Raw genomic sequence first — 26754 nt, 5'->3', positions numbered from 1 at the left:
AAGAACTAGCACTAGCCAATGGATATAAAGCAGACATAGTAAATCGAATCATCATCAAAGTAAAGCTCAAAACAGCCACAAACCTCGCACCGGAAAAGACTAAAAAATCCAAATACGCAACCTTCACTTACACCAGTTCAATGATTCACCAAATAGCAAACCCACTCAAAAAACGGGATATGCAAATAGCCCTTAAAACATATAACACCAACAAAAACTTATTTTTTAACCATAACACAGTAAATGCCAACAATAACAAATTTCAAAGGCTCCGGAATATACAGACTAACATGCGCAGTGTAAATCTTCATATGTTGGCCAAACTGGACGCAGTTTCCTAACCAGATACATGGAACACTTTAACGCCTTAAAACACAATAAATAATCCGCAATGAGTAATCATATGAAAGAAACCGGCCATCATTACACCTCAATAGACAAAGACCTTACAATAATCAAAAGAATCGAAAAGGGGAAGCTAATAACAGAATTCGAAAATATATATATATTTATTTATTTATTTGAAAAGGCAGTAAGAAAGATGAAGAATGGAAAAACTGCTGGAATAGATGAAATTTCAGCAGAGATGATAAAGGCAGCTGGAACTGTAGGCCTGCAGTGGACATATAGGGTTCTCAGGAATGTCTGGGAGAAAAAGGAGGTCCCTGAGGATTGGCAAAAAGGAATAATCATCCCAATTTTCAAGAAAGGTGATAAGAAAGTTTTGAAGAACTACAGGGGAATTACTCTAATATCCCATTTTGCTAAGATAATGGAAAGGATACTGGAAAGTAGAATAAGGTTGAGGGTTGAGAAGCAGATACAGGAAAATCAGTTTGGTTTCAGAAGTGGAAGGTCAACAATAGAGCCCACTTTCATTATGAGACAACTAATGGAAAAGCATTGGGAGTACGGGAATGATATGGTGATGACATTCATTGATATTGAAAAGGCATATGACAGTGTCCCTAGGACGAAAGTTTGGGACAGTCTGGTGCAGAAAGGAATTGGACAGGGATTAATAAAAATGATCATGGAATTGTATAAGGAATGTTGTTGCGTGCAAACACAAGTTGGCAGGACAAGTTGGTTCAAAATAACTAGTGGGCTGAGACAGGGAAGTGTTCTATCACCAATCCTGTTTACAATAGTAATGGATGACATCATGAGAACAGCAAAAGCAGCATATGGAGGAAGAGAAATGAACATGATGTTATTTCCAGATGATATTGTGATTTGGGGAGAAGACGACAGGAAGGTTCAAGAACAGTTCAATGTGGTGAATGGGAAGATTGAAGAATGTGGATTGAAAATAAGTGTAGAAAAGAGTAAAACTCTTGTTATGACTAGAGGGGAGAAAGAAGGGAAAGGTCAGATTAGACTTGCACACAAGCCCCTGGAAGTAGTGGAAACGTTTAAATACCTGGGGAGTGAATTAATGGAGAATGCTCGACTGGATGCTGAGATTAGTAAAATGATACAAGCTGGAAGTTGTTTCTATCATAGTGTAAGAAATATGTTATGGGACAAAGATGTGCCAATGGAAGCAAAGGATACTATGTACAAGATGTATTACGTACCCATAACAACTTACGGAGCAGAAACTTGGACAATAACAAAGAAGGATGAGAGTCGAATACAGGCAGCCGAAATGAAATTCTTGAGGAGTATGATACAGAAGAGTAGACGAGACAAAATAAGGAATGAGAAAATCCGGGAAGAAATTGGAGTGGAAAAAATGAATGATAGAATAGAAGAGCCGACTAAGATGGTTTGGGCACATAAAGCGAATGAGCGACGAAAGAATGCCAAAAAAGGTGATGGAAATGCAAATCCAAGGAAGGAGAGGCCGTGGACGACCACGATTTAGATGGAAGGATACCATCCAACGCAGCATTATAAAAGAAACCCGGACTGGGACACAGTGTTGGAGGAGGAGTGGTGGAAAGACCGAAGAAAGTGGAGAGGAACCATATTTGCCCCTACCCGGCTACAGCTGGATAAAGGGAAATGATGATGATGATGAATACTTTAATAAAGGAAAAAACTTGGAATGACGCGGTCGAAATAAAAAGTCCGTTAATAGAGCAGTTGCCAACATTATTACGAAATCTCAAATCAGATAAGAGCAAATTCTTTAAAATATTCAATCTAAATACACTCACAACTGAAACCATTTCGGCAACGCAAAAAGGTCCCCCTCCACATAACATGCAAAAGCTTAACGCCCCGCCTGCAGGATCGTCCTCTACACCCACCTCGACAACAGATAAGAATTCCCTACCACATAGCACGTCAATAGCAAACGCCCCGCCCAACATCTCTTCCCCTCAACCCCCTACCCGCCCTTCACAACAGCTCTTTCATATGTACAACATAAGGAGTCGAACCACAACAGACAATACAGTAACGCAATAAGGTCCACAAGATTCTGTAGCAGCAGACAAAGGGGTAAGTGATAATGCAACATCAACACTCACATTACAAGCACAACACACACACAATATTACTTAAGTTCATTTCCATTTGTTCCAGATGCTTCTTCCATTCTATAAATCGAAAGAAACATAATCAGATACTCAAAATTTGGATTGAAGCCCCTTTTAACCATAACTTACATCAAAACAATCAACTTCCAACAGAGAGTCTGGTCGCTACAAACAAGAATTAAATATGTCAATACTTCCTCTGATCAAATTGCCAAACTGCAGCAGCAAGCCTCATCAAATCTAGAAGCCATTTTCCAACGAACCCAAGACTTCAATTCTAGATTATCATCATGACTAACCACGCATGATGCAAAATTACAGTCTTTTTAAATAACATTATTTAGAGAGCACAATTCTTAACTAAAATTCTCAATACTGAAATGTTACTGTATTCTAGAAACCAACGCACTTCAGAAACTATGGCTCCTATATATTAACATCCAATATTTATATTTATGACTCAAATTTTAATGCCAAATTATAGTTGAATCAATTTTATTTTAACATTGCAAACAATTTTTAACCTAATTTTCAAATTTCAAATTGTAAAAACTGTGTTTTGGACGTCAATGTGTTTTATAATTAAGAGTTACTCCATTTTAACATTGCAAATCATATTGTCATAATTTTTAATGTGTATATTATTCTTATGTTTTAAATATTGTTATCACTGAAATTAGATTTAGATTCAATGTAATGAAATTTGTAACAACAATCCAAATATGACAAACCTTGAGGCAATTGTATAGGCTGATGATGCTTGTGAATAAAAGCGAAACATGTCCCGGTAAATTAGTGTTGTAACATTACAACCTAGCAACACAAACTGTAATTTGTATTGAAAAGGTGGATCAAAACAACCAACAAATTGTTAGTATATCATAGCATAGTTCAATACGGGTCTAATAATGAGATTAGTTACATGTAATATAACAGCCTAAACAAATATTGGCGGGAAATAGCTGAGGAGTTGGAAAACTTTCTTTTTTTAAATGCCATTCCTGTGGTTCATACATTTCCTGATTCTGCTGGTATGTAAAACACTGGTTTATCATAGTATTTCAGCTATTCGACGCCTACTCTGACGCGCTGTTTTGAATGAGCAGTGTGTACATTTACGGCAGAAACTTACTTAGTATTAGTAGTAGTATGCCCTGGTCTAGAATTACAATTTACCGGGTGAGTTGGCCGTGCGGTCAGGGGCGCGCGTCTGTGAGCTTGATTCCAGGAGACAGTGGGTTCGAAACACATTGTCGACAGTCCTGAAGATGTTTTTCCATGGTTTCCCATTTTCACACCACGCAAATGCTGGGGCTAGCTTAATTAATGCCACAGCAGCGTCCTTCCAACTCCTAGGCCATTCCTATCCCATCGCCACCATAAGACCTATCTGTGTCGGCGTGAAGTAAAGTCACTAGCAAAAAGGAATTACAATTTAGGCCGATTCCAAATTATAGCACTACAATTCACTAAATAACTCAAAATTCAACCCTGAAAAGAGCCGTTTCATAAGAAAATCTTCTTCCTCTTCACTTTTATAAAATTCTATATTCATTTTATTCCAAATTAGCAGTGAAGAGGAGTCTCTCCTCTGGCTTGGAGGAAAAATTTACCTCCAAGTCAGATAAGATTTTTCCGCCACCAGCGTACGAATTGAGATTTTCCGACTCATCGCGTACTCCTAGGGAACAGATTAGTAAAAGGGCATAGGTTTTGCCCTTGGACTCTCCACTATTCGACCCCCCCCCCCGGAAAAAGGACAAAGAGTGTTCACGGATCACGGCTGTCTGCAGCTTGGTCATTCCAGCTCTGGAACTTTGGACTGTTAGATCGGCAGCATAGTACTGTTCGTTAAAAGTCAGGAAATGTGTGGTTTTTCAATTGGTCGAGTATTTCATATGAAAGCATTGCATTTAATGGCACCATTCGTACTGACGTCATTTTAATGACCTATGCTCATTTCAGTCGGGAAAACAAGTAAGACCGTCTTTCTGAGGTTATAAAACGGCAGTTGGAGAGCGAGTGTCTGCCATTATAATGAAAAATCCCCAATCTGATTGTGACTGATGATAGGCAAGCGGGCCTACCATTACAAGGAACATTCCCTAACCCAGTCTTCAAATGAGAAGAGACATTTGGTGACTTCCCCGTCACGTTTTTGGGGTAACGTTAAAAGCTATGCAATTTAATACAATCTTGCTCACAACGTGTACACTACCTAATCTAGAATTCTGTATACAATGTAGAATTCCATAGCGAAGCACGGGTACATCAGCTAGTATATTTTATAACAGTGAAAATGCATCTCATATGTTCAAGCAAAGTAGCTATATCCGTCGTGTTCATATTTGAAATAAATACCACGTGAGCTCAAGCAGTGATATGAAATGGTTGTTTATGCCTATGTTCGATGGAAGGAATTTTAGTTCATTTCACTTTGTTTCAAAAGGGTCCTTCCTAAAATTAGGGTGTGGGAATTATTCGCGTAAATGTGGTATATAATCTATATAAATAAAATAAAGAGTTTTGTCTGTACATTGCTCAGAATTTGAAAAGAATGGCATTTCTGTATCGGTCATGTCCATAGTAACAAGGAAATGCAATTTTTACTTTTCCGTAATTTCTGTCTGTCTGTATGTACACGCATCACGAGAAAACGGCTGAAGAGAATTTAATGAAAATCAGTATGTGAAGTCGGGAGATGAGCCACTACAATCTAGACTATAAATAATTTCACTCACGCTGAGTAAAATGGTAGTTTAGGGGAAGGGCTAAAATTTAATTCTAGAATATTTATATTCTATTGATAAATACTGTATAACGAAAGTTGTATACAATTAAATTTCCGATCATTTATGTCATACATTGTTACCGTACCGGCTTAGATAACACAGATATTCATGAATTTGTATTTTTGTTGCCAAGTCCATATCAAAGCCGAGCCACGAGAAAATGGGTGAACGGAATTTAATTAAAGTCTCTATATAGAGTTGGGGAATAAGAAACTACAGTCTCAGTTATAAACAATTTTATTCACCTTTGATAAAATTGTAGTTTAGGGGAAGGTGCCTAAAATTTAATTTTTAAATACCTATGTTATTGGTCCTATTGAAAAGTACTACATAACAAAAGTTATAGAGAATACAATTTCGAGCATTTATGTTTTATTCAGTTTTATCGTACCGACTATGATAAGAGTGGTATTTCAGAGGCGAAAGGAAACTAAATGTGAAGGCGTACACTACTGAAAGCTCATAACATTGATCAACAATAACATATTGACCATTGTTTTCCGTGATGTTCTTCGTCTCTTATGCTGCCGCTCAACTCAGATAAATGGGATTACCGCTGCGTAATAACAGCCTGACTGAATATTGGCGGGAAATAGCTGGGGAGATGTAAAACTTTCTTCTTTAATATGCCATTCCTCTAGTTCATACATTTTCTGATACTGCCGGTACATAACAAATTGGTTCATCATAGTATTCCAGCTATTCGACCCCTACTCTGACGCGGTGGTTTGAATGAGCAGTGTGCTTACTCAAGGCAGAGGCTCAGTTAGTAGTAGTAGTAGTATGACCCGGTCTAGAATTACAATTTAGGCCTATTCCAAATTCTAGCTGGGGGCTGATGACCTCGATGGTAGGCCCCTTTAAACAACAAGCATCATCATCATCATCAAATTCTAGCGCCACAATTCACTAAATAACTCAAAATTCAATCCTGAAAAGAGCCGTTTCTTAAGAAAAGCTCCTTTCTATTCCCTTTTATTAAATTCTACATTCATTTCATTCTAAATTAGCAGTGAAGAGGGGGTTTCTCCTCTGGCTTGGAGGAAAAATTTACCTTCATGTCCGATAGATTTTTCCGCCACCTGTGCAGTGAACTGAGATTTCCCGACCCATCGGGTACTCCTAGGAAACAGATTAGTAAAAGGGCATATTTTTTGCCTTGGGAGTCTCTACAATTCGACACCCCCACCCGGCTGAAATAAGACGAAGTGTGTTCACGGCTTTCTGCGGCTTGGTCATTCCAGCTTTCGAACTTTGGACTGTTAGATCGGCAGCATAGTACTGTTCGTTTAAAAGTGAGAAAATGTGTGGTTTTTCATTTGATCGAGTATTTCATATGAAAGCACTGCTCTTAATCGGCCATTCCTACTGACGTCTTTGTAATGACCTATGTTCATTTCAGTTGGGAAATATTAAGAAGGTCTTTCTGAGGATGTAAAAAGGCAAGTTGAGAGTGAATGTCTGCCATTATAATGAAAACTCCACAAACCTGATTGTGACTGACGGTATGCAAGCGGGTCTACCATTACAGTGAAAATTCCCTAACCCAGTCTTCATATGAGAAAAGAGGTTTGGTGACTTCCCCGTCGGGTTTCTAGGGTAACGTTAAGTGCTATGTAATTTAATACGATCTTGCTCACGTGTACACTACGTAACCTAGAATTCTGTATACAATGTAGAACTCCATAGCGAAGCACGGGTACATTAGCTAGTTTTAGATAAAATCTTATAAGTAACATCAAGCAAAGGTACACCCCGGTAATTACTGGAATCGATCTATCACCATTTTTGTGCAGTACCTGGATTGTGGTTATAGTCCGTTCCTCAGGCATTTCTTCTGTATTCCAGATGTCTATGATACATTTATGTAAATTCTGAAGGGTTTGTTTGTTTGCATTCTTCCATAGATCTGCTACCAATTGATTCCCTCCTGCTGCATTGTAGTTCTTGAGGGAATGTATTGCTTTGATCACTTCATCATAGGTTGGCAGCATAACCTTTTCCAGTGGAGGTTTTTTTTTTTTTTTTTTGGTGGGGGGAGGGGGGGTAGGATCAAAATCGAATTGTTCTTTTGAATCTTCACAGTTAATTCTTTAAAATAGTCTGCTATAACTTTAGCATGATCCCTATTATTGTGTGACATTTCCCCATTGTTACTTTTCATCAGTAGTGTAGGTGAAGTGTACTTTGATATTGTTGGAACGTTTAGTAATAGTCTCTTGTTTTATGTTGACCAAATCCTTCTATGGTATTCAGTGTTTCTTTTTGATAATTTCTTTCAATTCTTCTAATTTCTTTGGCTATTTGCCTTCTGGCTTAGAATAATGAAGACAAAATTAAAATGAAGTGGACAAGCCATCTGCACCTTTAAGTATGTAGAAGTGGCGCAAATGTTGAAACTCGCATTTTCAAGTTCCAACACGACTAAACTCAGGCAGTGTTGTCGCATTCATGCTAGCGGCCAAAGCCATTCTCTCACACTTGCGTTGCATATAGCCCAGTGTAACATCCGAGTAATACATGGTCGAAGAGTGTGAGCAAAACAAACAATATTTAATAACCCACTTTAAACAGTAATAGGCGTTAGAATAATCAGTCTATAGAAGGCTTCAATTAACATTTGTTTTAGACACAGTGTGATCCACAAAAATACACTGATACTTTTATGGGCGCCGATGCATATGTTTTCATATCTGTCCTCTGAACTTTTCACACCTTTTAATACTAGTACTCAAGTTATTTTATCACAGTGGAAAATGTTTACAGTTTGTTCTCTAGTGTTTTTCATACACTTTAATACTCTCCTCTCATCTTTAGAAAAGGCAGATATAGCTTTGACTGAATCCATAGTCACGACATAAAAAGCAATTTTGTCAAAAAACTTATTAAATGTTTCCATATCAAAGTTGGTAGTATTTATTTGTGTATCCAGTAGTATGTTTTCTCACCAAGAAGTTCTCTTTTCTTGTCCTCTGCAGAAATGTCTCAACGATTTCTCAAAGTTCTGATACTTCACTGGCATTATGTTAAATGCAATTCTTTTAAATAACAGTTGCTGCTGAGTCCATAGATTACATAGATGCAGTGCTCCATACCACACTATATCCTGTGCTAAACTTTTCATTACTACGTAACCACTACATCATATCTAATCATTAGACCTGGGATTTTAGGCTCTAAAAAAATTAGTTTTAGGCACCTAAAATAGGCTTTTAAAACAAGTAAATAGGCTTTTAAAAGAGAAAATAGGCACTTAAAAAAAGTTTTTAAAATGTGTGGATAGGCAGGAAATAGACTTTAAAATATTACAATATACACTTAAACTGTAATGTGATACTTTTTTTTACTTTAACAAACGTGGTATCCCTATTCTTAACCGAAATAACTGCAAAATTAAGACAGAATAAAAGAGACATTTATCAAAAACAATATTTAAAAAGTCATGTGTCAAAAAAGTTATGGATTATACGATATATCCTTATCAGTACTGATCTAAAATCTTAATACTAAAATCACTGTCCACAATTACAGCACTGCAGGCATCCAATAACGGTGTAAACGAGAATGGAATATGTGTTTATTATTTGTGGGAACATTTCTACAGTACTTTAATTCGTAGTTTGCTTTACAGTACATAACAATAATCTTCTCAAATTTTCTAGTCAGGCTGTATCTTTTGTCTGTTAAAATCATTTTGAAAGCAGAAAAAGAGCGCTCCACACTCACAGATGTTAGAGGAGCATAGGAAAATTTACCTACATTTTTCAATTCAATTTCACTTGATAAGTCTACCATTTCCCCATCCATTACTTGATGTACCCTTTTCAGCACTGAATAACCTGGGTTCTTCTGCAGTACACTAGACCACTTGTCTCTTATTTTATCCCCTACCTTGCTCCTAGCACTTTGTTATTCTCACCTTCCTCAACTACAGAAAATTGCTGTTTGAGATGGTTTTCTTTTTCCTCCATTTTTGTAATGATGACTGGAAGAAATGAAAAATTTGCCTGAATATACGCAATGTCTCTCTGAACACTGGAACGATCATTTAACAGCTCTTTGACAGACAACACACATGCAGTCTTGTCCTTTAAAGGCAAATTGTCTATCACAGTCATGATTTCCTCAAGATGTTCTGCATAATACTGGGCAGCTTCCATCCAGGAACCCCAACGGGTGGTGATTGGCTGTGGTGGAAGGGGAATAGGGGGGAGTTTCTCTCGAAAGATGGCTATTCTTGATGGAGCCTTACAGAACACTTTCTTCATTGTTGAAATGAGAGTATTTACTGCAGGAAACTCAGCCCTAACTGTTTCTGCGAGTCTATGCAAGGCATGGGCCATGCAAGTAACATGAATTAAAGAAGGATAGAAAGTTTTGAGGAGAGTTGCAGTGGCATTCATATAGGAAGCAGCATCGGAGACAGGAAGAAGGACTTTAGAATCAACAACACTCCCAGGATACAACAATTGCAACCCCTTGTTAATGAAGTATGCAATGCTTTGACTATTGACTTTCTCAAGCTGTTTAGAGCAAAGAAGGTGAGCAGTAATTGCCTGATTGGGTTCCAGTTTTCTACTATAAGGTTAGCATTGGTGGTTTCGTCCACACACAACCATATGCAAGACTCCCCAATATCCTCCCCTGATTGACAAAATGAAGTCTAAGTAGTTTTTCTTTACTGTAGATGCTGATGGGATGTGCTGTTTGTTGTATTTCTGTAAAAAATCTCTGAAAACCGGATTATGCACAGCATTCCAGGGGATATTTTCTGCAACTAGGGCTCTACATATATCAGCATAGAAAACATTATGGGTTGTAGGAGATATAGTTTGTGTGAGCAGAATCTGTCTAATGTTACTTTTCATGGCTGCTTTCGCTTTGTGACTGGCAGTATCTGCATGCTGCTGAAGGTGGCATTTTTTCTCATGTGAAATCTAAAACACAATAAAGTGATGTCAATTAGAGAATAAGATGAGAAATAAAAAAGGTAAGCTATTGAATAAAATTTGTAATTTTGATCTATTTAAATCAAGCCATTATTACTCTAAAGTTAATGAAGTACAAGAAAACTACAGTCCCCGAAGGGCCTTGGCTTTCAATAACGGTTGCTGCCCAGCTCATGGCCTGCAGATATCAGCATCCCTCAGCCGTATTGCCTTGCCTCTGTGACCCCTCCCCACTGTAGCTTCTCAATTGTCCTTACGATGCTGGGTCAACAATCATTCAAGACCTCATAGATTTCTAAATTACTGCCAGTACTGGAAATCAAACCCAGGTTGCCTGGACTAGGTCTCTACAATTAATTAGAGGAGCCAATATCAAAACATTAGTTTTAGATTAAAATGAAATTTAAGATATATGCACATACCTCTTTATTGCAGTTCTGGCAGAAAATAATCTTGCCATCAAAAGTCATCCCTAGAAACTGTACAAGCCAATGTTGTATAAGCGCACTCTTAGATGGTTTCGTTTTAGTCATGATGAACTATATTCACTTAAACAGTTGTTCTTTCGCTGGCGATTTAGAGTATACCCCTTCTTACTACCTGCTCCTTGTTCTTCCTAGATAATCCTCCCCTCACCCCGTCACTTGACACATTACGTCCTTTACTACCTGCTCGTTCTTCTGAGCTCATCCTCCACCCCCACCCTTCACTCAGCATTCCTTTGGTGCCTGTTCTCTGGGAAGAGCACATTTCTGTGAAAAACCCACCCTCTGCTGTTCTGCTCGTTCCAGGGATGTCAATTGTGTGATTGTAAAAATTACAGAAGTTGAATTTAATTTTAAATGTAGAAAATACGCATTTTTAGGCACTAAAATAGTAAAATAGGCTCTAAAGGTCCAAATAGGCATTTTAGGGCACTATAAAACTCTATTAATGTAAGGGATTTATCATGAAACGTCAACATACTTTTTTTTTAAATCATGTTATTTTGCAAGGAACGAAATAGGCATTTGCCTTAAAAATCCCAGGTCTACTAATCATAAACTGCATTTGCCATATTCACACCTTGGTCTACCACCTATCTTTCTTACCGCCAAACACTTCCCTCAAAAACTAAAAAAATAAGTCCTGAGTGTCTTAAAATTAGTCCTATAACTCTCTCTCCCTTCTTCTTGCAAAATTTTGCCAAATCGTTCTCTCAACAATTCAATTTAGTATCCCTTCATTCTTGATTAGATCTACCCACTTCACTTTCAGCATTCTTCTGTAACCCTTCATCCTTGAGTAGATCTACCCACCTCACCTTCAGCTTTCTTCTGCAACACCACATTTTAAAAGCTTCTATTCCCTTTCTTTCAGAGCTAGTTTTTGCCCATATTTTGCTTCCGTACAGTGCCATGCTCCCAACGAAAGTCTTCAAATACATCCTTCTAATTCCTAGATCAATGCTTTAGTGAGCAAATTTCTTTTCATGTAGGCATTGCTTGCTTAGGCTAGTCTGATTTTACTTTCGACTGCACTCCATTACTTTTGTTTTGGATTTATTTTCATCTTCTAAAATTTTCTAATCGTGTTACTAAATGGTAATTTACAGCAAGACAACTTGAACATTAGAACAACCAGATTAAAGACTTGTATATAATGTTTGAGCATAAGGAATTGAAATTGAATGTTGAAAAATTGGAAGAAAGCTACAACTGAAACTGCTGCTACGTGAAGAGCACAAGAATGTGCACATAAAGAAAGCAAATAGGTATCCAAATACAACACTACTTCCTTTCTAGGGCAAAATCAGTCATATTTCTCTTGTTTGGAACACAAACATTTCTCAATTCTACCACCACTGGGTTGATCCAGCTCCTTGGTTAAATAGTCACCGTAGACACCCCCGATTCAAAGGGTCCTGATTCGAGCCAGAGATTTCAGCCTTGTCTGGTTGAGGAACTGGTGTTTGTTTTTTTCTACTACACTCACCACTTACACTGTACAGCAGAGTACCCACCATGAAACAAACTCAAACTGGGATGCATAACTCCAATATAGGGCCAAGAAAAAGAAAGAATAAAAAAATTTAAAAAATTAACTGGTTTGAATTCCCAGGCCTGCAAATTAATCAATTTTGTGGCTTACATTGATCGGTGTTTGGTCTGCATTTCCAACGTGAGAAATTACTGAATTTGTATGCTTCCCTATCACTAAGAGCTGAAAATCCATTAACATTTTGGCCTAAGTCATTAAACATGATTTGGCACAATGGCATTCAAAATGCAAAGGGTATGTTATTGCAAAATAAGAAAAATGCACAATTACCACAATTGGACTGTTATGCATCACTTGACCAAGCGCCAAATCTCAATTTTCGAGATATCTACACCACCTGGTAGCCGAGGCTTCAAACTACATGGAAAAAAATATTCGTACTCTCGAACATCATTTATATTGAAAATAAATCGATTAGGACTATGCGCCAATCTAAATATCGCCTGAAGATATTTCTGCATCAACTGACCAAAGAAACTCTCATGCAGTTGAATTTTGCATCACCTGACTAAACGACATTTGGCGGTCGCTTGGTCATGTTATGCGTATTGCTCTTTCCCGTCTTTTTATTCCTGTGACAACAGTGAAGTTTCTCCGTGATTGTCTACCGTTTTCACATCAACAACATTATTTTGAGAGTGCTTAATAACACTATTCACTTCTATTTTGGCATGGATCACTTTAGGTCTTCCTCAAGAGCCCATCGAATCGTCGAGTTAGCAAGGAAGGAAATCTACTTGCAAACATTATTACAGGTTAGTTGTTCAGTCTATATCACAGTACCACTAGCATACATGACAAATACATGTTACTTATGGATTGTTTTTCAAACAGTTTCACCATTCTATATCCTCTTCTCATTACGCAGGAAGATGAGCCGGATTTACATCCACAGACACCAGCTATTGCGACACCCGTTTACGAATCTCCAAAAGATGTCATTTTCTCCAGCAGTCTGACTGAGCTGAGTCCAATGAAATGCTGTCATGCTACCCAAAGTACTGTTCTGAGGTGTAATACAGCCACGACTATCAATCTTCAGGATGATTATTCAGATTTAAAACTGAGATGCTCTAGTGATTTAAACTTTGTTGAGGGAAGAATGGATGCAACAACATTCTTGAAGGTAAGTACGATTTAGTTAATGGAAAAGAAACACCATCATATCCTATAGCATTGCCAGGCAGATACTGTAGATCAGTGTCGGGTAAGGTTTTTCTAGGAAGAAATACATCCTTACCCCACAATATAGTGTTTCTGTTTTACAGGAAAATACAGGTCTGAAGATCAGCAGCAGTCCGTTCCTGTATTACTGGACGAACATCACTTCTCTCATTCCCATACAGACGTTAGTTTCGATGATAGTAATGCTACTAATGAACATGTTGTTTTAGACTCCAGCATCTCTAATTATGCAGCTAGCCAGACCCATTATTCAACTCCTCAGCCGATGAATGAAGCATCTCAGATATTGGAAGCTCAAAATAATGATTCTCTGGGAGAAGGGAGACCAAGAAAAGGTCGGAAAAGAAAATATCCATTTCAGAATCGAAGAATTAGGAAGATGAAATGTGTTCAAAATGAAACCTGTATCACACAGCGGGGATATCTTAAAGAACCCAAAGAATTTAGAGAATGTCTGAACAAGATAGGAATTGATGCAGTGAACGAAGAGTTTAAAAACTTCTATAGTACTACATAACACGATGCACAAACAGCTCTTATTTGTGATATGGTAACAACAAAAGATGTCAAACGGAAGGGAGTGAAGGACTCCAACAAAAGAACAGCCACAAGAACTTACACCATCCGCGGTGTCAAAGTATGCAAAAGTTTCTTCTTGCAAACGTTTAGGATCTCCAGTGGAAAGGTTCATCTGGCAATTAAGAAGATACAGTCACCAAGGGGCGTTGTGGATCGTCGTGGATTGGCTGGTGGAAGAAATAAACTCCCTGAAAATAAACTGAAAGAAGTCATAGACCACATAAAGAAGTTTCCACGTTACAAATCTCACTATAGGAGAAGCGATACACAAGCAGAATTTCTTGCCCCTGAAATAACGGTCAATGTCATGTATGATATGTACAAGGACGAGGTTTCAAATCCTGTTTCAAAAGCAAGTTATAAGAAGATATTCCTCACGAAGTTCAACATCATAAGGAAACCACTGAAAAAGGACACATGCAATGTTTGTGACACATTGGAAGTTCAGATCCAAAACACAACTGGATGCGAAGCCGAGAATTTTAAATCAAAAAAAGAAAATCATCTTGTACAAGCCAAAATTGCGCAGGATACGAGTTCATCGGACATGTCGAACGCAAAACAAGATGGCGCCCTGGAAGTTCTTTGTTTTGACCTAGAGAAAACCTTGCCATTGCCTAGAATTCCTACAAATACAGTCTTTTATAAAAGGCAGTTATGGCTTTATAACTTAGGAATACGCAGCGGTAAGGATGAAAGAGGACACTGCTTTGTCTGGTTAGAGGGTGAGGCAGGCCGAGGGTCACAGGAGGTATCCTCATGCCTGATGAAATATTTAATGGAAGAGCTACCAGCTGTTGAAAAAGTAATCTTGTGGTCAGATTCCTGTGGAGGACAGAACCGAAACATAAAAATGGTTTTGATGTTAAAAGCTATCTTAGAACAGCATCCCACAGTGAAAAAAATCACTCAACGTTTCCTTGTTCCAGGACACGGCTTTCTCCCCAATGACAGTGATTTCAGGGACATAGAATGTGCACTGAAACGTCAGCAAAGGTTGTATACAGCAGAGGACTACATCAATGTGATGAAATTTTGTAGGAAGAGGAATGCCTTAGTTGTTCACAGAATGAAGTCTGAGGATTTTAAAAGTACAGATTTACTTGAGAAACAAACCGTGAACCGGAAGACAAATAATTTGAGAGAGAAGATAAACTGGCTGAAAGTAAAATAGATAGAGTTACATAAAAACAAACTGGCTGAAAGTAAAATAGATAGAGTTACATAAAGACAAACGATTTAGCATTTTCTTCAAGCAGGAATATAAAGGACAGCCAGTTGAAATAAACATTCAGAAGAAGAAAGCTGTTTGTCGTCCTTCGCAAAATGGCGTAACCCACTATTTTAGCAATGTGTTAACACCTCTGTGGCCGAATGGAAAACCCATTTCAGAAGCGAAGCTCAGCGACATACGCTCTTTGATGTCACTTATTCCAAAAGATGCCACTGATTTTTATCGTAAACTCTGCAGTCATCCGGGTATTGAAGACGATATTGATGGATTTGATTGCCAGGAACTTGATTTCATTGTTGAAGAGGAAACTTAGGTGAAGCTGATGATACTTCCCATTCCTGTGTCAGATTGAACATTCTGAAGTTTATTTCAATTTCTGTTGTTAGTGATATCAAGTAGATAGACCGGCATTAGTGAAACCCATCTGTAAAATGTCAGTATGTAATAGTGTGGATAATATGTTTCTTTGTATGTATGCTAACGGTATTGTAGAATAATAAACAAAAGTTTTGTTCAACATTACTCATAAAACTATTTATACGTCTGTTTACCTAGATTATTACCCTTCCGTAGTAACAATCCCCAATGTAAAATATAAGTAAAAGCATAACATTAATATGCATCACATGACCAACCGACAAATTTGTCACTTGGTCAGTTGATGCGAAACAGAAAGAATGAATTACATCAGAAATTTAAAATTGACTAAGCGACATTTTATGGAAAATCAGGCACTCAATGACTTGCTATGCAGTTGGTGATTGGTCTGTAAATAGAACTGACCTTAGTCCTTCTTATGGTGAAAGAAATCTGCCAATTCATTCACGACTCGAATTTATATGCTAACAAACGCGTTCACGTCAATATCTCGAAATGACAATTTGGCGCTTGGTCAAGTCATGCATAACACCGTCCAATTAGTGTGTTTCTGAATCACAAAGCACTGAAAATCCCTTGTTTTATTTGGTGTAAGTCATAACAAACACTTTGGCTCAATAGCATTCTAAATCGTAAAGTATACAGTATGTTGTTATAAAATAAGGCCATCTACACAATTTCCACAATTTCAGTTTTCCTCAGAAAATTACCTCCAACCCCGTTCTATCCAATGACACTAATTTTTCTTAAGATAAAATTTTACTACACAACAGATCATATTAATCTAATCTACGTTGTTTGTGGAGCAAAGGGCACCCAAGAAACCTCTCCATTCACTACGTCCTGCACCCTGTCTTCATCCCACAATTCCAAACCTTCCTGTTCGCTTTCAAGTGTTCCTAGGTCTTCCACGCTTCCTCTCTCTTTTTGGGTTCCATTCTAAGCTTCACGTTTCAACTATTCCGCCCTGTTTTCATAATATATGTCCTATCCATTCGAACATTCTTTTCCATCTTTCTTCTATTGCTGGAATGCCAAACCGATGATGATGATGATGACGATGTCTACATCAACAGGTTTTTCATCGGTTTCCTTCCACAGGGTTAAGTTTGTGATCACTTCAAGCCATCTTATATTAAAGATATGCTGCAGACTTCAATTATATCATTACAAGACACTAATACTAAGGCCATACGTGTATGTCACGTGAAAATGATACTGCACTGCTGATGACATGTACAGGGTCTCTATTACAAAACCCAGATTGAGCGCACGGTGTTTGTACTCGGCGCAACAGCAGCTGCCCCAGCCGAACTTACGTTGCACGCGGCCACCCTGCTTTTAGCATGTATACAATCTTATATGAAATCTTAGATTATAAAAGATGCTGGAAGTGCCATTCATAAAGAGGGACTTCATACACACCATTAGGATTATCTGCACACCAACAGTGAGAGTTATGAATGTTCACTCGACCATTACGATGAAACCAGGCCACATCCGAAAAGAACACAAGCTGTGGATCGAATAAACGATCATTCAATGATGCAAGATACTACTCACAATATTTCATTCTTGGGGCTGGATCAGCAGCTTTTAAACAATGGGCCCATGTAAACCTGTACAGTTTGAAGTGCAACAGCTTTGTAGCTGTGTGTGCAGAAGCAGCCCTATTTGTTGTGCTAATGTTGTGACTTATTCGGTGACCATTCAAGATTCTTACCAAAGTTATCTCGCTTTCCCTCTGTTAAAACTGAGTGAGTGTGTATGTGTGCGCGCGCGCGCGCGCGTTTTTTATTGAGCACTGAGCCAGAAGTTTCAAATTTATTTACAATTAAGTGAATCTGTGCTCATGAAGGTGGCAGCTCACCAGGAAATTGCTGAAGAAATCAGTTCCATCCCCATCGAGCCGACTCTTAGGCCGCGTGCACACCGAGCATGCTTCCCATGGTGTGTAGCATGTAATGTGAAAAGCTATGCATAGCGCAGGGCGTGCTTGCTGTTCACACCGGAAACTCTACGGCCTGCTCTCAGCTTAGTTTGGCGCGAGGCGTTTTAGGGTGGTCACAAACAAATACCATTATCCAAGTGCACTAGAAACAGTTCACTGATGGATAACAGTTACTTAAAATTGCAAATTAGAAAGAAGAATCAAAAGTGGGTTCATGAATTTAATGAAGAACTAATTACTTTCGGAGAATTCCATCGTTTGTACAGAGACGCAAGACTTAATAGCGACAAATTTTATGATTACTAAAGAATGACAAAAAAATACCTTTGACCTTCCAAACCTTGCAAATGAAATATGGCGACAAGTAGCAGCGAAGTATTGGGAGAAATTAAATTTTCCCAATTCTCTAGGAGCACCGGGCAGCAAACACGTGGAAATTAAATTTCTGGATAAATCACGCTCTTTATAATAATAATTATAAATCGTATTTTGCAATATTTTTACAATTAGCATACACAATTTATCATCGTAACAAAAGTGGAGTAAATGTGCGACAAATATAATTCATAAACAGAAATATTTACTTCCAAGCCCAGTATTAGCCTGCAGAGTGACATTCTCCATTAGCAAAATTATAAACCGATATGGCACGGTCTGGGAGATTCTATGAACTTTGTAATAAATTGTCCGGCTACACAGCTAAAGTACTGACCTTTGGTCACAGGAGTCCCCGGTTCGATTCCCGGCAGAGTCGGGAATTGTAATCATAATTAGTAAATTCATTTGGCACGGGTGCTGGGTGTATGTATTCATAATCATTTTATTATCATCACGACACAGGTCACTTATGGGCGTCAATTCAATAGACCTGCACCTGGCAATCCGAACTTATACTCTGACACTTCTGACACTAAAATCCATACGCAAGTTCATCCTGTCACAATGTTAAGCCCAGTAAAGTGTGACAGTAGAAGTAATATTACTGTATTTTTGTTTACTGTAGGAATGCGATAAAACTGTTGTAGATACTTGTCCACTTATTTTGCAAAACAGTTACATTTGCATAGGTTTTGTGTCTTGGGTTCCATATTTCTTCTCTTTGAAACAGTGAATGAATAATTTCCTTCTTCCATAGCTTCAGAACCAGCTAGGTAACGCTAAGCAATTAACCAACACTGCGCATTGCCTGGCGCTTCGCTTAGCTGTGAGGTAGGCGTTCAGCGCAGCAGAGCGTGGACGGTGTGAACACCTGGCTTAGGAACAAAGCACTGGTTATGCTTAGCGTTGAGCAACACGCGACACACTATGCAAAGTGCGCTCGGTGTGCACGCAGCCTTATACTTAAAGTAACTTTTACATACAAAAATACAGTGTTGCAATGATAACTGTCTCACAATGTTAACAGCTGAAATTCAGACATACACGCTCCTTGCAAGGTCATGAACTAAGTGTGCGCCTCCTGTATAGCTGCTTAGGTCTTGGAGATTAGAAACACAGCTGGACAGTCTGATTTTAAAAGAGACCCTGTATATGTTGCATGATGTGCAATGCATGACTAATGCTTCAGTGAATATTTCCTCATGACTGAAATTAAAATTTTTGATCAAGTTCATATAGGCCCCTTAAGAAGACATGGGATTTCTCTAACCTAAATAAACTGGAAAATCAGACAGAAGACTTCATATACAGAATCATACCAAAATTAAAACTTTGAAAACCAACTTACCACAACGTCATCCAGAAAATGTTAAGAATATAGAGAACATTAATATTTAACATAATAGAGCAAACTATTATTCACTGATAATGATTAAAAATCACTTACTTGTTTGACCTCCTACTCGGAAAGATGGCTTTTACTTTTGGTTTCCTCTCCTTCTTTTTCTTGGGTGATGGAGTACCCTTAGTTGAGGATTCAGAGAGACTCTTGCTAGGGCTGGCGGGATTGTCACTTGTTGGGTGATCAGATTCACATTCAATCTTTTCCGAAACTGGCACATCCGCAAGTGGGGCAAGAGAATTCTCTAATCCACAAGCTTGTTCATCAGAGCCATTCTCAGATACAGGTAATGTGCCATCCTCTAAGGTCGCACCAGCCTTCTTTTTCACATATTTCCTAAAAGAGCATTAGGAGATTAATACGATCCTCATCCCGTGAACAGACAAGCAAAGGATCCTTTTTCGCATAGTAATTCAGTACATACCTCTTAGGTTTAGCTGCTTTGGCATCTCCATCTGCCTTTGGTTCCCGTTTCTTCTTCGGTTCCCGAGGTGCTTTGGGTTCTTTTGGTGGCTTTGGCTCTTTGGGTGGTTTTGGTTCCTTAGGAGGCTTTGGTTCTTTAGGTGGTTTCGGTTCTCTTGGTTTCTTGGGTTCCCGAGGTTTCCTAACAAAGTACATACAGAGAAAAGATGCAAATGATAGGGCAGTATCCAAGTATATTTTGACAGGCAGCGTAAATGAATTAAGTCTTAATGACCCAAACTGTTGCATTTACGAGTTTGTAAGTCTTACAGTGAAGTTTCAACATTTTAGAATTTAAAGAATAATGTGAACAACTAAGCAATGAAATATATCTTTCATTCCATGAAAACATGATTTTAAAATTCTACTTTTAAGCCAAAGACATAGTCTATGAAATACCTTGCTAAATATAAATTAAGTGATCATATAATAACACGAATCAGTAATCACATTGCAAGATAAGCACAGACCAGAAAGTGGGATGTTTAAAATCTATTAGTGGTTTAAGCACTGATCTCTATACATGGATCGCTGATGGCAGGTCTCCGCTGCAGGAGAAAGTACGCCAAGTTGAGCGCGCGGTTCATCATGTTGGCGTACCCAACCTAGAGCTCTCCTTATGGGGAAGCAATGATAATATAGTCAATTTTAAGTCGCAATTAATGGCGCATTGGAATAATTAAAAATATAGAGACATGTTCACTCAAAGCATAAGGACATTGGGATAACTGACACGTAATTCTGAGGTCAGTAAATCTCCGGGATAGCAATAAATACGAGTGTATAATAACAGCCGACAAATATTAACTTAGGTGCTGAATACATGCAATTAGCGATCGGTAACACAATACGAGTGACAACCAGTTTCTGGAAACATTGCTGTAAACTGTATACATGTATGCCACGAAATTATGCATTCCTAAAATGATGTACCTATAAACGTAGCTCACTTTACAGGCCTAAATTCGACATATCGTAATCTGTGCTTGATAATGAATTTCTGTTTCCTGTTTCCATGAAATAACGCGCATATTATCAAATTAAAATATCATTGAAGCAAATGTACACATTCATAAAACCAGCAAGCAAATATTCAAAACTTGTCAATATATCACATTACCTGCAGCTTAATTTACTATATCAGACCTCTTTAATTAAATTCAGCTAGCAAAGCGATATTGATAGTCATCATCAGAAATATGTAACACCAGTTAAGAGTCACAAATACCACGAATAGTATAATGGGATAGCCCCAAACACCCACCACACTTTCCCTTCTCCCACCACTCCAGTGTCTGAAACCCATAATTATTACTGATGTAAATAAGGTCTAGAATTCCTCCAGACTTCATTTTCTAAGATTGTTATAAGGTCACGTCAATTATTTCATCGAAACCGTCAGTTTAATTATGAGGAAAAAAAAAAAAAAGTAAATCTTTACTTGCAGTTAATGTTCAGTAAAATTAAAAACAGTTGGCTGTACATCACTTCTAAGGTGTATAGTTTGTCCATTTCTATCAAAACAGTCTTCCTCTAAGTGATCCGAGCAGAGAACAGCTGTTTTAGAAGGCTCCCAATTCTCCCGCCTGATAATCCATGATCTTAGAAGTTAGGGTCTCAAGAAAGGAAACCTACAAAAATTAATTGCCATTTTGCTCCTGGAATATGCGAAAAAAGATACAATAAACCTAAAACTCAAAACACTACCCTAGGAAGATTCTTATGTACAGTATAAAACTCCCCGATGAAATGATTTCTCCTTCTGCTGATTGGTTCTGTTTGTACATCCATAAGCTGAACACTGCGGTAAGTTAATACCCCGTAGAAAGTTTCTTCATTCATATTTCAGATAAAGACATACATATTTAAATTGAATCCTGTAATCCACAAGTATACTACAAGGCAACGAACCTAAATTCGTAAAATACACTACTATTTACTTTGCAATAACACAGCACAGAACACTCGTGGAACTACAATCAAGAGGCCTGGCGTCACTGAACTAAGCATAAACAATGCAAGCGCGCTCCTCGTAGTCTATTGCACCATGCGCTCGCTGCCATCTTACTACGCCAGTCATCTTCTATTCGGCTTACTGCTACCCAAGCCACCAGCCACCCAGGTACACAGATCAGTGGGTTTAAGCAACCTATTTTTGATTAAAATTCACTGTACAGCTCTCCATGTGAAAAACTGTGAATATGTTAATGTAAATCTCAGATTCAGTGTGGGCTGACAGAAGTGGAAACAAAATTTGCTTGTGATCTACAATGACAGGATGCCATTGAAGCTTAAGACAATGGCTCTATACAATGGTGGTTAGGCCTGCACCAAATTATGGTTTAAAATTTTGGATACCTATCATATAAACACCATGGAAATGAAGATGATCAGATAGTCAGCACGTGTTTCAAAGAAAGATCACATCTGAAAGTTCTGTGCGAGTCGGTAACATGTTTCAAGCCAGTAAAAGAAGAGGACGATAGCTATGTGTACTTGACCTACAGCTACATGAGGTACAAAGAAGAGGCGAGCCTAACAGCAGCTTGGACCAACAATGAATTTTTAGTTCTACTTATGCAGAAACGTAGGCAGCTGCCAACAACAAACTGCAACTGTGTTCTGCTAACCCCAGAGTATCTCCAGTAACAGCTCCACAACTGGGCATCATTGATATTAAAATGAGGAAGAGAAAGAATTAAGCAAGAAGCTAAAGATTGATTTATTTTGCAAAAATAATTAACTATGGTACAAATTAAATATGCATGAATATCACTGCAGGGGCCGGGTCTGAAATATTCTGAAATATTCCCAGGACTTTGGTTTACCTGCTGTACAACAAACCCCCAATTCACGAAATGCCTTCTTTGGTTCACATGTGAGTGCTACTAGTTGCCTCCCTGTGTACGTAATTGGAAGATTAATCTACATATATAAAATTGGATGTTGGTATGTTTGAAGCTAATAGACTCAAAAACCACTGGACCGATTTTGCTGACATTTTCACAGTTTGTTCTTACTACATCTGAAAGGGATTATGAAGTTGTTTGAACGAAATGTGATTGGTAATTCAGCACTAAGGGGTGAAAAATAAAATAGGGGAAGATAAGTAAACCGCAAGACAAGTCCGAACAGCGGGTTGCCTACCGAACAGTATGTGAAGATTATGATGTGTTCCTTAAAACTTATTTCTGCTTTTATCTGGAAAAATTACTGTAGGGGCAAAAAACCCCTAGCACCCCTAAAGGTAGGGGGTGAAACTTAAAAATCCAAACGATATTAGTGACGAATTCATAGTCTTTGGGGAAGCTGAGATGAACTGTGACACTCTGTATGCCGTTTAAGTCAAAGTTCGTTCCCAAACGGTATGGTAAACATATGACAACTTACCGTTTGGGAAAGAAAACTGTAGGGTAAGACACACACATGGGCGGGATCGTACAACTGAAAATATTACAGATGTTAAAATTGGTACCTGGAATCTTCTTTAAAAATAAACACATTTTATTTTTATTTTTGGAAAATCCATAAACTACATTATCAGCATTAAATGTTAATAAAATTATTGAAATGGGCAGGAAAAACAATATGACGACAGGCATATCAAGATGAGTTATCTGACATATTTATAAGGAATGCTGTGGAGCAGCGCACGGATCCACTAGTAATTTAGATGTCTGCTCAGTATCAACTATAGCCTGTATACAAACAAAAGCACATGGTGGAAACCAATACGATCGGATGGTATTCTCATCTAATTTATTTATGGTCTGCGTAATTAAAAAAAAAAAAGGCAGAAGTATGAAAAGTAATGCATCACAGTGGACTTCCCAACAGACAATAGAATATATGCAAACAATATACAAAAACTGTTGCAGCAGTGTCCAGACACACGTGAGGACAGAGCTCTTAGAATGAAACTGGACTATGACAAGAAAGGGAGCAATCAAAATTATTGATATTCATAACGGTTATGAACAAAATTGTGAAGGAGAAAAATATGGAGACAGAGCTGAAGGTAAAACTGCTTGCAGATGATTTTATGGCGTGGGGAGCCAACAGAGAGGAAGTACGAGGGCAACTCGACATGCTTAGTAAGATTATTAAAACTTACAGAATGAAAATCAGCGTGGAAAAGAGTATGACTATGGAGTTAACTACAAGAGAAAGGGAAGGGAAAGGAATTATAAAAACGGAGGGCAAAACCTTGAAATAATGGAGAACTTCAAGTATAGTACTCGGCACGTAAGGCAATACAGTGAAAAGCAAATATTGCCACTCAATTCTCTTTTTTACGCAAGTAAATGATCAATCAAGATATTCATAATTAAGTCGGTTTACAAGCTCAGTGAGGAATTAAGGAAATATACACACACTATAACTGTATTATTTGGCGTTTGTCTTGCGTAAATAATTAAGCGTGCAAACCCCCCCTCTTGAAATATGCTTTTACTTGTCGGACTGAAGTGAAACCACGCTGTAATAATACACACAAGCAAATCCAGTACACGTACATATGCAATAAGTAAATAAGAATACACTATGGGTAAGTCTCCAAAACGTACTGAACCGTACAAAACAAGGTTGACAAAGAGATTTCCTTCAATTTCAAATGAACTGATCTTTATATTGGAGGCAACATTGCTCTCCTTCTCAGAGGAGCACTTGCAGATTTTCCTTGCTTATACTTCCTTGTTGAATTCTATACACACGAAATGGACAAAATAAGACCGTATTAATAAAATACTGCTTTCATCTTGTAACACCAACTACGTTATTAAATGTGTTATTCGAACATGCCACAATTCTACTTACATAGTATTAACCATACATATTTACAATCCTGCAGACAAAAATAACATGCTTATTTTACTTATTCCCCCAAATATAACACTAGTGATTTTCACAATACGGCAGTACCATATAATCTTGCAGAGTAATGAAAAAATCATGACTATATAGTGCAGGATTAACAGGATTAAACTGTATGGTTTGGGGAAATACAGAGAAGGAAGTCCAAGAGAGGCTGAACACCTGGAATGAACATTTGAAAGCACACGGATTAACAATAAATAAATCGAAAACTGTTACTATGTCTGTCAACAGGCAGAACAAGAAAGGAAAAATAATGCTGGAAGGTACACAACTGGAAACAGTACACCAATATAAATATCTTGGGTGCATCATTTCAAGTGATAACAGAATACAGCATGAGATTAACAACCACATTCAAAAATCAGCTCAGTTTTACCATCAAGTTCGGAACCTCCTCTGGAACGAACAAGTTCCCTTAAGATCAAAGCAGATTCTATTCCAATCATACTTCACCCCCATAATAACATATGGCCTAGAAACCTGCACAACAACCCAACAAGTGGACAGCAAACTACAAGCCGCAGAAATGAAGTTCCTACGAACTATGGTACAGAAGACAAAAAGGGACAGGGTAGGGAATGAAAGAATAAGGGAGCAAGCTGGTGTGTATCCATCCCTGAATGAAAAAGTGACAAGGGCCCGTTTGAAATGGTTTGGCCATGTCAAATGAATGGACGATGGAAGGACAGCAAAACAATGGCTACACACAGTCGTGGCCGGAAAACGACCGGTAGGAAGAGGTGGCTGGACCAAGTGAAAGAGGACATAGGAACAAGAGGAATCAGCTGGGATGTCATCTTGAGAGAAGAGTGGTACATGGACAGACAGAAGTGGAGAGTGCTCGTAAACCACACCCGGGCAAGTGGAGTGGAAAACTGATGATGATGAAACTGTATGGTTTGTGACACTGAATCACATCCAACAGTTAGAAAATAACTGCAAATCACTACCCTCAATATTAATACATTGGAGACTGGGTCCAAACAGAGGCTACTACCCCCTGTCGACTCGATAGTTCAAGCCTGCAAGAACAAATTTAAACTGCTGCACTCAAACTCATGTAACGCAAAAACTACTCTAGATATCGACCTCTAACTTTTAAATTATGAACTGGATTATCTTTTGAGAAGCCACTGACTGACCTATACCTGCTACATACTACAAGGGCTATCTATACTCGACTTGTGTGCATTTGAGTCACTGCTGTATAGCAACACACGAGATTGTTGTCCACGATTTGACATAGAACGACCAAAAGCAATGTCAGAATCACTCACATAATTAGAAATATCTAATTCACTGTCTCTAGTTACATCTAATAAGTATATCTAATAACCAGTATGCACATAATTCATCATAGATATTCGTATCTGTTAGCAACTGCATGCACCGCGCCATGTTGACAGCTGCACTGAAACTACAAGGAATAGCTCTACATTTCCGATATTATTTTATCATGGAGGTTTAAAGAAAAAGAAGATGGAGCAAAAGTTGCCTTATACTATTTATTCCATGATTACACCATTTAAAACTTATAATTTCGCCACCAGATTGTAACAGCAATCAAGGAAACACGACGTCCATAAAAACAAGAATTCTTGCAGCTGCCATGTAAGGTCAGCCGAGAAACTACAAAAATTCTTGGTTGTTCCCTTAGTGTATGTGCTTATATGACAGGGACTATACTTAGGAAGCAAACTTCTGCAGGATGCAGTGCAAGACAGGGAGATCAATAAAAGGAGTCAACAGGAAAATACATTCTACCAGAGTGTGAGAGACCTGATGTGGCATATGCAGCACAGACCTGGACCCCAACAAAAAAGGGAAATCAGAGTGAAAAAGCTTTAAGTCAGTTTGGAGGCACACTGAAGATGTCTGGAAAAGTCAAAAAGATGGAAGAAGAAAGGCGAACCAGTGAAATGCTCAAGGTGAGATGGGTATATACAATCACGAATGAAGAGATACTGAATCGAATTGGTGATAGGAGATTGATTAGGCTAAATTTGAAAAGAAGAAGAGATAGAATGATAGGGCACATCT

The 26754-nt window shown here is 38.1% G+C and overlaps 1 protein-coding gene across 5 annotated transcripts in view; it reads right to left on the bottom strand.

The window, feature by feature from the left end:
- LOC136877494 (chromodomain-helicase-DNA-binding protein 6) overlaps nt 1–26754 on the bottom strand; it is a 703291-nt gene that overhangs the window by 626770 nt on the left and 49767 nt on the right. For all 5 annotated transcript variants that reach the window (XM_067151592.2, XM_067151593.2, XM_067151595.2 and 2 more), the window contains exons 5-6: nt 19802–19981; nt 19423–19713 (exon numbers count right to left, since the gene is read on the bottom strand). In XM_067151592.2, coding sequence (XP_067007693.2) covers nt 19423–19713; nt 19802–19981 — 471 coding nt within the window. The remainder of the gene's footprint in view (nt 1–19422; nt 19714–19801; nt 19982–26754) is intronic.

This window comes from Anabrus simplex, chromosome 7, assembly GCF_040414725.1.
Source record: "Anabrus simplex isolate iqAnaSimp1 chromosome 7, ASM4041472v1, whole genome shotgun sequence".
In the NCBI taxonomy this organism is placed as follows: Eukaryota; Metazoa; Arthropoda; class Insecta; order Orthoptera; family Tettigoniidae; genus Anabrus; species Anabrus simplex.
The sequence above is the reverse complement of the archived record's forward strand: the minus strand, read 5'-3'. Positions and strand labels throughout refer to the sequence as shown.